General features: G+C 43.7%; 1 protein-coding gene across 2 annotated transcripts in view; it reads left to right on the forward strand.

Annotated features, from left to right (window-relative positions):
• Window positions 1-1,320, forward strand: part of HDAC8 (histone deacetylase 8) — a 223,363-nt gene extending 222,043 nt beyond the window's left edge. For both annotated transcript variants that reach the window (XM_055338986.1, XM_055338987.1), the window contains one exon: window positions 762-1,320. In XM_055338986.1, the coding sequence (XP_055194961.1) occupies window positions 762-784 (23 nt within the window). In that variant the 3' untranslated portion in view covers window positions 785-1,320. The remainder of the gene's footprint in view (window positions 1-761) is intronic.
• Window positions 1,321-15,344: the final 14,024 nt, after the last annotated feature.

Raw genomic sequence — 15,344 nt, forward strand, 5'->3', positions numbered from 1 at the left:
CAACCAAAAGTAAGACAGCCCAGGTCCCTGCCCCCATGGAGCATTCTTCCTGTTTAAAGGAGAAATTTTCAGGAGGGTCTGGAGCCCAGTGTTTGCCTGGGGAAGTGGGGCAAGGAGAAGGCTGTGGAGAGACCAAGTAAGCAAATTTTTCATTCCTAAAACTTAGTCCTGTAGGATTTCAAGTGCTCAGTATTTCCTAAAAGACTCTTAGGCCTGAAGGCAGGGGAAAGCCCCTAGTTCATATTTCACAAGTGGTCACAAGAGAAAATGCTAGGAGGTTTGTGCCTAGCTAACACAGGAAGACAGTTGACGGTGGTGGAAGATTTGATGGTTAGTGAAGAGCAAACTCTAAAGTTGCCTGAATGTGTGTGTGCGCATGGGAGGGGCTTAAAACCGTTGTTTGTTTATCTCATGACTCTGTGGATTGGCATTTGAGCTGGGCTCAGCTGGGCGGTTCTTCTGCTGGTTTGGGCTGGGTTCACCCAGCACTGCCATCAGCTGGCTGCCAAAGGCCTTGCTCACTCGCTCACTCGTCCTGTGGGTAACTGGTGGTTGCTAGGGCAACTGAACCATATGGCTCCATCCAGCAAGCTAGCCTGGGCTTGTTCGTAGCTTGGGGTCTCTGGGTTCCCAAGAGCAGTAAGAGAACAAGCCCCAAAGTGCGAGTACTTTTTTCTTAAAAACAAAACATAACAGCTTTATTAAGGTGTAATTCACATATGTTACCTGAATTTGAGTTTTGTTTTCTCTCCTGTTTTCAGGGAATCTGAAGCATGTGGTCTAGTTGACAAAAAGAGATCAGGTTTCCAGAGCCGAAGAGCAGTGCCTGTAATGAAGACAGTGTGTTTATGCGAGCAGTGTGTGGAATTTGTGACTGCAGGGGAAATTTGGAAGAAATTACTTCCTGAAACTTTCCAAGGGGCACCAAGTGGCAACTGGCCTCCTGGGGTGAGGCAGGCAGGCACCCCAGAGGCCTCAACTAGGCCTAGGGGAAGAGAGATTTCCAGCATTTAAAGTGTTTATTTTTTAAAAACACACAAATGCCGTTTTTAATCTTTGAAAATTATTTTTAAGCGAGCTGGGGAGGGGGTATTTTTATTTTCTTAAAGGAGACATCAGAAGCTGGAGAAAAGTGTAGAGCTTTGGTCACTGGTTTGCTGGGTGGGGGGAGTCAAGAGTCAGGGTTTGGGCCTCAGGACTATCCAGATGGAATCTCAAGGGAGAAGGGACTGATCAGCAGACTGGGAGGTGGGGAGAAATCTGTGTTGTTTTTAGGATTATGAATCTATTTTGTTTTTTAATAAAATCTTTGAAAACCTCTTTGTCCTATTGTCCTCACTTAGAGTGCCACTGACAACACATAGAGTTCTAAACATTTTCTCTCACCCAAGTATCAAGAGTAACACTGCTGCTTCCATGTTTTGTTCTGCCCAGCCTGGGAGGCTGACTGAGTGCTGGATCCTACCCTCCACCCCCTCCCTCACTGAGGAACTAGTGCATCCCCCTCTACATCCTGGTGACAAAAGTCCAAGCTCTGTCCAGTGCTGGGGCCCAACCAGGACTCCGGGAAATACTGGCTCTGCATCCCAGGAGGGGGCCCGCCGGCACCCTGGGGAGGAGCTATCCCTTCCTGGGGAACTACTCGTGGACAGGAAAGGTACGTGGCATGCAGATCTAAGGAGAGGCATTTTGATGGATAGCAAGGAGATTTCTCCAATCAAGTGTAGATAAATAGCCCATTTAATGAAAATGGGATTCAGTTGTTACTGTAATCTGGGGGCGGGAAGAAGAGAAGGTGGCAAAATGGGGACGGGGAATAACGAGAGAGATGAGGAAGCAGAGCGACAGCAAAACTTCATGATTTTATCATGTAATTCACCGAATATTTATGAAGCTCGTCAACTACTGGGGCTAGGGGTACTGGGATAGGAGACAAGATCGCAGCCCCATCCTAGCTAGGAACTCCCAGACAGGGCAAAGGAAGGAAAGAACCAGATCCCAACATATTTCGTACTCTGCTACCAACATAAATCCAGAGCTGTGGGAGCATTGAGGAAAGAGCAATGTGCCCTGCCAGGACAGCATCCATGAGCATGTCAAAGGAGGTGATATTTGAGCCAGGCCTCGGAGGGTGATTTCTCCGGGCATCGGAGAGGGGGATGGGCATTCTGCAGAAGGGAGTGGAAAAGGCCTTGACTGAAACCCAAATGGGAATAGCCAAGCTTTTATTAAACAGCATTGGGGCGCCTGATTGGCTAGGAATACCAGTCATTCCAAAAGCCCACTATTCTAATTACACATTCTCAGCTTAAGGGCAGTTTTACTTATACCAAAAAGAAGGGGGACTTAGAAGAAGAAGAAGAAAGAAGAAGAAGAAGAAGAAGAAGAAAGAAGAAGAAGAAGAAAGAAGAAGAAGAAGAAGAAGAAGGAAGAAGAAGAAGAAAGAAGGAAGAAGAAGAAGAAGAAAAGAAGAAGAAGAAGAAGAAGAAGAAGAAGAAGAAGAAGAAGAAGAAAGAAGAAGAAGAAGAAGAAGAAGAAGAAGAAGAAGAAGAAGAAGAAGAAAAGAAGAAAAGAAAAGAAAAGAAAAGAAAAGAAAAGAAAAGAAAAGAAGAAGAAGACAGCAGCCCCGGGGGCTTAGCAGTTTAGCGCCACCTTCGGTCCAGGGCGTGATCCTGGAGTCTGGGGATCGAGTCCCACATCGGGCTCCCTGCATGGAGCTTGCTTCTCCCTCTGCCTGTGTCTCTGCCTCTCTCTCTCTCTCTCTCTCTCTCTCTCTCTTTCTCTCGAAGAGTCGGGGAGGCACTGAATGGGGCAGTTGGGGGTGGGAAGAAGCCAAGGAAGGCAAAATGGGAATTCTGAATTTCTCACCTACAAGAGACCACCCAGCAAGGTTTGTTGTCCCAAAAGCTTGCTTGGTCCAGTTGCAGGCTCCCCCGTCCCAATCTTTCCTAGTGGATCCACCAACAAGGCCATCACCCAAAGTCCTGTGAAGTCCTCAGTCCCAAGAGACAGACACCTGGTAAAGGGGTAAATGCTGGAGCTCCACCTTGCTTTCAAGGAGAACAGACCTGAATGAAAAGAAACTTTTTCCCACTGGACAGCCACAACCAACTTCTCCTTACCATAACTGACACTGCCAGTCTGAACCCCAGCTCTGAACCCGGTGCGCCAGAGCCAGATGTAGCACTGACCCCCTGCTGGCCTGTTCCTGAGAGTGCTCCCACCTCGATGGCCTTCAGGATCCCTCTTCACTTGATTCTTGCTGAAAATCTTAGGCTAGAGGTCCCTGGCTGGCTCAGTCGGTAGATCACGAATGACTGTTAATCCTGAGGTCGAGAATTCGAGCCTCATGTTGAGTGTAGAGAATACTTATAAATAAGACCTTTTAAAAAAGTAAGCTAAAAATGATCCTATATATAGAACTGCAAAGAGCTTTAAATTTTTTAAATTAAAATCAAAATACCCAGAGGTGGGCAGAGCATTCACTAAACCAGCAAGTGTTGCTGTACACAGGCTGAAGTCATCCAATTGTGCACATTAACTATGTGCTGCTTTTGGTAAAACAATTATACCTCAGTAACACCCTAAAAAAAGGAAAGAAAGAAAGAAAATAAAAAGAAACTATTGCTCTGCTAAAAATTATCATAAGTGCATAAGGGTAAAAAAAGACTTGAAGGCAATACACCCAAATATTTACCAAAGTGGGCTTCTATGGAGGAGGAAGGTGAAAGGATTGGTTTAAATTTTTATTCCTTCTACTTTTCAGTATTTTCCACATTTTCTCTAGTGAGCACATTCTAGTTTTATAATTGGAAAAATAAAAAAAATTGTTCTGCAGGGAAAGTTACAGATCAAAGTAAATTCAAGACACCTACTGAAGAATAGTTTGTGCTCAGGCCCTGGGGTTGTTTTAACCACCCAGGAGGTTCTGAGCTGGCAAGGAAAATTGGTCAGGCTGGAGGGCTCCTGATGTACAAGTGTCTTTTTTATATAAGGTGGCTTGAAGGTGGGGCGGCTTTGTACCCAGGGTGAACCTGCCTTCTTCCCTTCAGGAACCACCCTGAAAGGACTGGCCATAATAACCATAATTATAATGCAAAGCAAGCATTGGAATATACCCCATTTTACAAAGTGCTTTCTTTTGTATCAGGTCACTCTCCACCCCGTTGGGTGGGTATTATCATTCCCACATTATAGATTAGCAAACTGAGGCTAGAAACTGCAAAGGAACTTGCCCAGTTGTGAGTGGCAGAGCCAGAAAGCAGACCCGGCTGAAATTACAAATTCCCTTCCCCTTTTTCCACTGCCTCACACCTAGCACCGCCGAAATATTTTTAAGCTGTGACTTTGGAGTAAACAACTTTCTTATTGCCTCCAAAGTCCAAGCTGGACCAAGACACGCACTGCCCCCGGGCTCTCGCCACACAAGGACATTAGTTGTGTGCTTGTCAGCAAGTTACTTGACCTTTCTGGGTCTGTTTCCTTACGTGAAGTGGGACAAAGAATTTCGACACTGTATGGCCTACTGTGAGTGCTTGGCGAGTTAGCACAGATGGAAGGATTTTGAAGAGTCGGAAACGTTGTATGCAGGGGGTCTGCCATGAAAATGGGCCTGGAAACAGGAAAACCCACTGCTCCTGGGATCCCCGCAGCCCTCCACTATCTCCAAGGCCTGTGCAGGGGCCAGAGGGACAGAGACAGAAGGGTATAGTCCATGTCTGCAACTCAAGGGTTAACCATTTAAAGAAAGACATTTTATATAGATATATATTTATATGTATATGTATGTATTGGATATGCTTGAATTTGCATAAAGCATCTTTGGAAAGATACACAAGAAACTGGGGCACTTCAGTTGCCTCCAGGCAGGGAAACCAGGTGGAAGGTGGCAGAGGAATGAGAGAGACTTGCACTGTGTTCCTTTTTTGTACCTTTTGATTTTTGAACCATGTGAATGCATTACCTGGTCCAAAAAAAGTAAATAAATACTTTTTTTAAGTCAACAGAAAAATCCCAAGCCAGTTTCCCTTTGGGGGGCATGGATCTGCCTCTGCTGTATTCATTGTGAGTTGTCACAGAGAGGGCAGTATATTTCCAATTCTATATTTAAAAGACACTTTCTAAGGCAGAAAGACTTCTTTATAAGAAAATCAAATATTGTCATTCAGCAAAAAAAGGAGGAAGAAGAGGAGGACAAGGAGAAGGAAGGGAAAGAAGGAAAGCAAAGAGCTTTCCTAGACACAGCAGGTTTTGACATCTGTAAGCCCCTGTGGCAGAAAGCTCCAGCAGCTCCTCCTCCCTAGCCTTTGCTCAGAACAAGCCTCCAAACCTCCTGCTCAATGCTGGGCCCCAAGCTGACTGACAGTGCCTTGGCAAGCATGCAGCAGATGCACTTCACCTTCAGAGTGCCTAGGTTTAAGTGCCTTCCCTGTCACTCACTAGCTACACAACATTGGCCAAGTAACTCACTACCTCTGAGCCTTATCTCCTCATCTATCAAATGGGCATAATACCTGTGCCTACCTCAGGGGGAGGTTTCAAGGGATCAAAGAGATAATGAAGGAAAGTACATTGTAGAGCACATATTAGATATCAGTATTAGACACTGTTACTGACCTTGATGTGAACCCAGTCCAGGCAGGAAATCTTCCTGAAGTTCCCTGGCTTTAGGGATTGTAGGGAAGGGATGCCTGGGTGGCTCAGTGGTTTAGCACCTGCCTTTGCCCCAGGGCATGATCCTGGAGTCCCAGGATGGAGTCCCACATCGGGCTCCCTGCATGGAGCCTGCTTCTCCCTCTGCTTGTGTCTGTGCCTCTCTCTGTCTTTCATGAATAATAAATAAAATCTTTATTAAAAAGAAAAAAGAAAAAAGGGAATTGTAGGGAAATAGGATGCAAATGTGTGGCTGTGCATTTGCACATTCTTCTGGGGCAAGGAGCCATAGCTAATTTTCATATTCTCAACACTCAAGGGTTGCTTTTAAAAAAAAAAAAAAGAAAAAGTTTTTGTTTATTTATTTTGAGAGAGAAAATGTGTGTGAGCAGGGGGAGGGGCGGGGGAGAAAGAGAAAGAGAAACATGGCGTTCCATCCCATGACCCCAAGACCATGGCCCGGAGACCACAAGCTGAGCTGGTATGGAGAGTTGGGCACCTAACCGACTGAGCCACCCAGGTGCCCCACTCAAGGGGGTTTTTATGATTCTTCAAAAGGATGAGATCTACAGATGCAGAGGTAAAGACAGACATAAATAGAGCCTTGCAAGACAGGGGCCTTTCACCTCAGGGTCTCTGCACACACTAGTCCTTCTGCCTGGAATGCCTAGATCTTCCCCAGACTGGCTCCCTCTCATTCAGTTCTCAGCCACATGTCACTACCTCAGGAAAATACACTGGCTGCTGCATCTATTGTAGCCACCTTGCCCTCTGTATTTAAAAAAAAAAACATTTATTTTATACCATTTATCATTATCTTACTCATTTTTTATTTTATTCATACACACACATACTAGGAGGGTAGGAACTCTGGCAATTTCATTGCTGAATCCCCAGTGTCTGGCATGGTACCATGGTAATTCTCAATATATACCTATAGAATGGTGGAACCATGAACTAAGACAGAAGCAGTGCCTTATATCCTGGGTATTGTGGGACATAGAGGAGAGAATGGTGATCTAGGCTGTGGCAATCACTAAGACCACAAAGAGGTAATGACAGGCTGATCTAGGACCAGGCAAAGGCACATAAAATTTAGGTAAGTGACAAGCACTTTAGTGTTGGAACACAGACGATTAGGTAGTATTCGAGCAAACCAATTGTAAAAACAGTATCTTTAGACAATAGGAGACATTTGGACATGGACTAGGTGATGTCAAGAAATTATTCATAAGTCGAAACCATGATGAGCAGTCAAAATGCCAAGTATCAAAAAAGACAAGAAATAACAAGTGTGAGTGAGGATATAAGCAAACAGGAACCCTCGTGCACTGTTGGTGGGAACGTCCATTGGTGTAAACACTGTGGAAAACAGTATGAAGTTACCTCAAAAAGTTAAAAATAAAAATATTCGACAATCCAATAATTCCACTTTGGGTGTTTGCCCAAAAAAATGGAAACACTAATTTGAAAAGATGTATACACCCCTATTTTTATTGTGGCATTAGTCACAATAGCCAAGCTATGGAAGCTGCCCAAAGCATCCACTGATAGATGAATGGATAAAGATGTGGTAAATATATGCAATGGAACATTATCCAGCCATAAAAAGAATGAGATCTTGCCATTTGCCACAACCTGGATAGACCTATAGGGTATTATGTTGAGTGAAATAAGTCAATCAGAGAAAGACAGATACCATATCATCTCCCTTATATGTAGGATCTAAACAAAGAAACAAAAAACAGAAACAGTCTCATTGATACAGAGAACAAACTGGTGGTTGCCAGACAGAAAGGGGGTGGAGAATGGGAGAACTGGGGGAAGGAGATTAAGACATACAGACTTCCAGTTATAAAATAAATAAGTCACAGAGATGAAAAGTACAGCATAGGGAATAGAGTCAATGGTATTGTAATAACCTTGTATGGTGACAAATGGTAACAATTCTTATGGTGAGCACTGAGTAATGTATAGAATTGTCAAATCACTATGTTGTACATCTGAAACTAATATAACATTGAATGTCAACTATATTTCAATGATAAAGATTTTTTTAAGAGAGAATCTTGTAAAAGAGAAATTATTGATGATCTTATTAAGTATGGTAACAGCATGGTAGTTATATATTTATTTAAGTCCTCATCCATTAGAGATACACAGTGGAATATCTACAGGTGGAAGAATATGTCTGCAGCTTATTTTAAAATACTCCAAAAGAGGGAAATGTATGCATGTATGGCAGTGAGTGGTGGGTGGAGATGCAAAAAACAAAATTTGAAAACTGTTGATAATTGTCAAAGTTGATTTAATGGACTCACAGAGGTTGAATATACTATTCTCTTTGCTTTTGTGCATTTTTAAATTTCTATAATAAAAAGGTGAGATCTGCATTAGTGAGTGAAAGGAAGTAAAGTAGCAGGAGCCAGATCATAAAGGGCCTCCTATGTGAGGCAGAGAAAGCGGGACTAAATCCTGCAGGTAAGGGGGCCATCAGAGAGTTTTAAGCTAGAGTGGCCTGATCAGATTCGCATTTTAAAAAGATCCCGCTAGCTGCTGGGACAAGAGAAAGGAGCCAGCTGAGGACCTACTCCAAAGTGGCTATGAGAAGCCTCTGTTTACCTCAGATGGAGTCCTAAAGCTTCCTTCCTTAGCCCACGATGCCTTTCTTCTTCCCATTTACTTGGTGAGACAATGGGAGTGTGTGTGTGTAATGGAAATTTTTTTGCAATATATTTTTGAGGTAAAAACATTCAAACTATATAGATACTGGCTTCTTCATAATCTCACTATTAGAGTACAGTGTTTATCTTTCCAGACTTTTTTTCATTTATTCCATAAATATTTATTAAGCACCCACCATGTACCATATCTGTGGACAAAACAGGCAACAATCCCTGTCTCCATGGAACTGGGTATTATACATATGCAATCATTTGACTTTTCTGTGTATGAAAACACACTGGTACCTGATTTTTCTCACTTCATTATATTCCATGAACAGCTTTCCATATCAGTCCATATCAGTCCACAATGAGCTACCTTGTTTATTATGACATATTTCTTTTTTTTTTTTTTAGTTTATTTATGATAGTCACAGAGAGAGAGGCAGAGACACAGGCAGAGGGAGAAGCAGGCTCCATGCACCGGGAGCCTGACGTGGGATTCGATCCCGGGTCTCCAGGATCGCGCCCTGGGCCAAAGGCAGGCGCCAAACCACTGCACCACCCAGGGATCCCGACATATTTCATTTTTAAAGATTTTATTTATTTATTCATGAGAGACACAGAGAGAGAGAGAGGCAGAGACAGAGGCAGAAGCAGGCTCCATGCAGGGAGCCTGATGTGGGACTCGATCCTGGGACCTCAGAATCATGCCCTGGGCCAAAGGCAGGCGCTCAACTGCTGAGCCACCCAAGTATCCCTATGACATATTTCACAGACAGACCAAAAAGTATGGTACACTTTGATATGGCAAACCAAAAAGTATGGCACACCTGATCCCTTAAAGTGGATGCCTCCAAATTCATTTAATCTGTCCCCTAATGCTGAACACTCAGAATTGTCTCATTTTTCTTCACAAGTATAAAACCTGCAAAACAAACAAACTACTAGAGCTAATAGACAAAATCAGCAAAAGTACAGAGTACAAGGTGAACAGACAAAAATCAACTGTGTTTCTCTATCAGTGAACAATCCAAAAAGGAAATGAAAGAAACAATTCATCCACAGTAGCATCCAGAAGAATTAAATACTTAGGAATAAACACTCAACCATGGAAGTGAAAGACTTCTATACCAAAACCTGAAAAATGTTGCTAAAAAGACATTAAAGAAAACACAACTAAATGGAAAGACAATTGTGTTCATGGATTGGAAGACTTGATTTTGCTACAGTGTTGATACTGCCCAGAGTAATCCACAGATTCAGTGCAATTCTGAAAAAGAACTAAGTTGAAGTTTTCAATGTTCTCATTTCAAAGCTTACTACAAAGCTACCGTCATCCAAACGATTTGTTCCTTGCGTTAAATATAGACATAGATCAGTGCAACAGAACTGAGACTAGAGAAATAAACCCATGTATCTATGGCCAAATTATTTTGGACAAAGGTGCCAAGTCCATTTCCATGAGGAAAACAACAGTCTCTTCAACAAAGAGTACTGGGACAACTGGATTTCCAGCACAAAAGAATAAAGTGGGACACCTATGTCATCCCAAATACAAAAATCAACTCAAAATGCATCACAGACCTAAATGTAAGAGCCAACACCATAAAACTCTGAGAAGAAAATACAGGGGTAAATCTTCATGACCTTGGGTTTGGCAATGGATTCTTAGGTCTGACACCAAACGCAGAAGCAACAGAAGGAAAAATAAATACATTGGACTTCAAAATTAAAAACTTTTGTGCTGCACAGGACATTATCAAGAAAGTGAAATGACAACCCACAGAATAGGTGAAATATTTGCAAATCATATATCTGATAAGGATCTAGTATCCAGAATACATGAAAAACTTGACAACAAAACCCCATAACCCACTTTATTTTTTTAATATTTTTTATTTATTTATTCATGACAGTGAGTGAGAGAGAGACAGAGACAGAGACAGAGACAGAGACACAGACGGAGGGAGAAGCAGGCTCCATGCAGGGAGCCTGACGTGGGACTTGATCCCGGGACTCCAGGATCATACCCTGGGCTGAAGGCAGCGCCAAACCGCTGGGCCATTGGGGCTGCCCATATAACCCACTTTAAAAATGGGCAAAGAACTTGCTTAAACATTTCTCCAAAGAAGATATACAAACCAGGGCTTCTGCGTGGCTCAGTCAGTTAAGTGCCAGCCCTTAGCTCTGGTGGCTCCCTGTTCAATGGGGAGTCTGCTTCTTCCTCTGCCTCTGACCCTCCCCCATTGTTTGTGCTCTCACTTGCTCTCTCTCTCTCTTTCTCTCAAATAAATAAATTAAAAATCTTTTAAAAAGAATGTAAAAGGATGCCTGGGTAGCTCAGCAGTTGGGCGCCAGCCTCCAGCCCGGGGCGTGATCCTGGAGTCCTGGGATCGAGTCCCACGTCAGGCTCCCTGCATGGAGCCTGCTTCTCCCTCTGCCTGTGTCTCTGCCTCTCTCTGTGTGTGTCTCTCATGAATAAATAAATAAATCTTAAAAAAAAAAGAATTTAAAAAAGAAGATATACAAATGAGCAAGGGCCATTCATATACAAATGAACACTGCTCAACATCATTAGTCATTAGGGAAATTCAAATCAAAGCCACAATGACTTGCCAGTGTATTGCTATTTGTTTTTGTTTTTTTTTTAGTATTTTATTTATTTATTCATGAGAGACACACAGAGAGAGGCAGAGACACAGGCAGAGGGAGAAGCAGGCTCCACACAGGGAGCCAGACATGGATCGCGATCCCAGGACCCCAGGATCAAGCCCTGGGTCAAAGGCAGGTGCTAAACACCTGAGCCACCCATGCATCCTGTGTATTGCAATTTGGATGGCTACAACAGGTCTTTAAAACAACAGAAAATAACAAAAGTCCACAAGGATATGGAGAAAATGGAACCCTTGTACATTGCTGTGGGGAGGTAAAGTGGTGTAGCCTCTGTGAAAACCAGTCTGGCAGTTCTCAACAAGTCAAACATGGAATTACCAGATGAGGGGCGCCTAAGTGGCTCAGTCAATTAAGTGTCTACCTTCAGCTCAGGTCCTGATCCTGGAGTCCTAGGATAGAGCCCCACATCCAGAACCTGTTTCTTCCTCTCCCTCTGCCCCTCCCCCGCTTCATGTGTGTTCTCTCTCATAAATAAATAAATAAATAAATAAATAAATAAATAAATAAATAAAATCTTAAAGAAAAAATAATTGCCATATGACTCACCAATCCCAGTCTGAGGTATGTACTCCAAAAGAGTTGAAAACAGATGTTCAAATATTTATACGTGAATGGTCATAACAGCCCTATTCACAATAGCCAAAAGGTGAAAATGACTCAAATGTCCATCAGTGGATGAATGGGTAAACACATTGTGGTATACACATACAAGAGAATATTATTCAGCCATCAAAAGGAATGTAGTACTGATACATGTTTCTGTACTTGAAAACATCATGCTAAGTGAAAGAAGCCAAACACCAAACCTCACATAGTGTATGATTCCTTTTATTTTTTTAAGATTTTATTCATCTATTCATGAGAGACACACAGAGAGAGAGGCAAAGACATGGGCAGAGGGAGAAGCAGGCTCCCTACAGGGAGCCTGATGTGGGACTCCAACCCAGGACCCGGGGATCATGACTTAAGCCAAAGGCAGACTCTCAATCACTGAGCCATCCAGGTGCCCCTGTATGATTCCATTTATATGACATCCAGAATAAGCAAAACAGTAAGGACAGAAAGCAGATTGGTTGTCACCAGGGCCTGGGCAGAGGGGGAAATGACAAGTAACTGTTTAGTGTTTAGTAAGAATGGATTTTATTTTAAGATAATGAAAATGTTTTGAAACCAGGTAGAAGTGGGTGGTTGAGCAACACTAGGAACATACCAAAAGCCACTGAATTACTAACTATAAAATGGTTAATTTGGGGGTACCTGGGTGGCTCAGCAGTTGAGCATCTGCCATGATCAGGTCATGATCCCAGGGTCCTAGGTTGGAGTCCCGCATTAGACTCCCTGAAGGGAGCCTGCTTCTCCTTCTGCCTATGTCTCTGCCTCTCTCATGAATAAATAAATAATCTTTTTTTAAAAAAAGGTTAATTTTATGTCATAGGAATTTTGCCTCAAAAAAAATCATTGTAATGAAGATGCTCTCATACCTTGCACATTCATTTCATTGTCTCCTCACGATGAATTTGTTGAAGGCGGAAAAAAAAAAATAAAAGAATTTGTTGAAGGCGAATTGCTGGATCAAAGGGCATGTACAATTAAAAACAAACAAAACAGATGATAGATTTTGGTTTTTTTGTTTTTCTTTAAGATTTTATTTATTTATCCATGAGAGACAACACAGAGAGAGAGGCAGGGACACAGGCAGAAGGAGAAGCAGGCTCCATGCAGGGAGCCTGACGTAGGACTTGATCCTGGGTCTCCAGGTTCACACTCTGGACTGAAGGCAGGTGCTAAACTGCTGAGCCACCCAGGGATCCCAGATGATAGATTTTGATCCCCAGAAGTGTTGTCCCAATTCACAGTCCCCACTCACACTTTCTCTTCTTATGTCTCTTCCTCTCTCTTTCTGTATGTCTCTCATGAATAAATAAATAAAATCTTTAAAAAAAAGGCAGGAACACCTGTCTGGCTTAGTTGGTAGAGCATGGGACTCTCCATCTCGAGGTGGTTGAGTTGGAGCCCTACGTTGTGTGTAGAGACCATTTAAAAATAAAATCTCTCTTTTTAAAAGATTTTTTTAAGATTTTATTTATTTATTCATGATAGACACACCCACACAGAGAGAGAGAGAGAAAAGCAGGCTCCATGCAGGGAGCCCAACGTGGGACTCGATCCCTGGTCTCCAGGACTGTGCTCTGGGCCAAAGGCTGGCGCTAAACCGCTGTGCCACCCAGGGATCCCCTAAAAGATTTTTTTTAAGATTTTATTTATTTATTCATGAGAGACACAGAGAGAGAGAGGCAGAGACACAGGTAGAGGGAGAAGCAGGCTCCATGCAGGGAGCCCAATGAGTCTCCAGCATCACGCCCGGGCTGAAGGCGGTGCTAAACCGCTGAGCCACCAGGGCTGCCCAAGATTTTATTTTTACTTATTCATGAGAGAGACACAGGCAGAGGGAGAAGCGACTCCCTGCGGGGAGCCCAATGAGGAACTCGATCCCAGGACCCCAGGATCATGACCTGAGCCAACAGAAGATGCTCAACCACTGAGCCACCCAGGTGCCCCTAAAAATAAAATCTTAAAAAAAAAAAGGAAATAAATGTGCTGCTGGGAATCAGGCTGGTGGTGTCATGGAAAGCATGGGTTTACACTAGTTGGAAATGGCAATAAAGGCAGAATAAGAGTGAGAATGAGGGTTGGGGTAGAGTCTGAGAATGATGTTTACATGTGCATGTGTGAATCGACACAGCAGAAAGGAAACTGCCAAAATTATAGCTGTATACTGAGCGGACAGCTCTCACTTCTCAAGGCCTACACCAGTCCTCTCTGGCTTGCTCCTTTGCCAGAATGGTGGCACCACTCACTGCCCCCACGGCTTTACTGCCAAGCTGGGCTGCCTCTCTGAAGGTGCCAATCAGCTCCATGCATGATCCTAGAAGGCTAGAGGGAGGGGAAAACCTCCATCCTAACCCCTCTTTCAGGGCGAGTTACTAAGCTCTCTTCTACCACCCTCCATCTGGCCTTCACTCCTATGTTTTTCTCCTTCAAGAAATATTCCACAGAATCTGTTTCATGGTTGGCTCCTGAGCCCATTTGGTACATCTCTGTGCCATCTCTCCTCTGTCTCTTGTGCAATGTCTCTCTCCCACATTCAGAAGCTGGGCTGATGGGTCCAGCCTATCCTTCCTCCAGCAGATATTTATTGACAGCCTGCTATACGCCAGGCAGTGCACTAGTCACTGGAGATACAGATGTGAACAAAACACAAAAATCCCTATCCTCACAGACTGGGCACTCCAGCCAGAAGGACGGATAATAAATATAATACGACAAGTGGTATTTGGTGCTATGGAGAAAAATAAGGCAAGGTAGATGTCGAAAGTGACGGGGTTGCTATTTTATTTTTTATTTTATTTATGTTTATTTTTTAAGATTTTATTTATTTATTTGAGAAAGAGAAAAAAAAAGCATGAACAGGGGGAGGGGCAGAGAGAGAGGGAGAAGCAGACTCCTCACTGAGCAGGGAGCCCTGATGGATGTAGGACTAGATCCCAGGGCCCTGGGATCATGACCTGAGCTGAAGGCAGACACTTAACCATCTGAGCCACCCATCTGAGCCCCTGGGGTTGCTATTTTAGACAGGGTGCCCAGGGAAAGCCCGTTTGAGGAGGTGACACCAAGAATGCAGGGAGGTGATAAGTCATATGGCTATCTAGGGGAGAAAGTTCTAGGCAAAGAAAAGTAAATGCAAAGATCTGGCACAAGAACCACCTTGTTGAATTCTAGAGACAGGGAGGCCACTGTGCCTAAAGTTGAGGGAAAGGATGGGAGGGGGAAGAAAAGAATGTGGAGAAGACAGACCATAGGTCAGAGGTCACATAGGCCACAAAGTAAGGACTTTGATGTTCCCCTGGGTGGGATAGAGAGCCATTGGAGTCTCCTGAGGAGAGAAGGACAGTGTTCCTTGGGTGCCTTGTTGGGGAGTGTATAGAGGAGCAAACAGACCAGTCAGGAGGCCATGGCAGTGACCCAGGGAAAAGATGACAGCTTGCAGCAGAGTGGTGGCGGTGGAAGTCATGAAAAGTGTTCTGGACCACAGATGTATTTTAAAGAGATATTGTTGATTGGTAAGACGAGAGGTGAGAGAGAAAGGAAAGATGAAGGCAAGGTTTGGGGCCTGAGTAACTGGGTGAACAGAGCTGCCATTACTGAGCTTGGGAAACAGGGGTGGAGGTGGCAGAGGACATGGGAATCAAGTGCCTTATTGGGCTGAGTTCAGGGGAGAGGACTGGTATCTCTCCTGGAAGCTTAGGGCTCAGCTTGATTGCTTGCTGGTAGGGGTGGAGGGTGGATGGGGAA

The sequence above is a fragment of the Nyctereutes procyonoides genome, unplaced genomic scaffold (genome assembly GCF_905146905.1).
Source record: "Nyctereutes procyonoides isolate TBG_1078 unplaced genomic scaffold, NYPRO_anot_genome, whole genome shotgun sequence".
NCBI classification, from domain to species: Eukaryota; Metazoa; Chordata; class Mammalia; order Carnivora; family Canidae; genus Nyctereutes; species Nyctereutes procyonoides.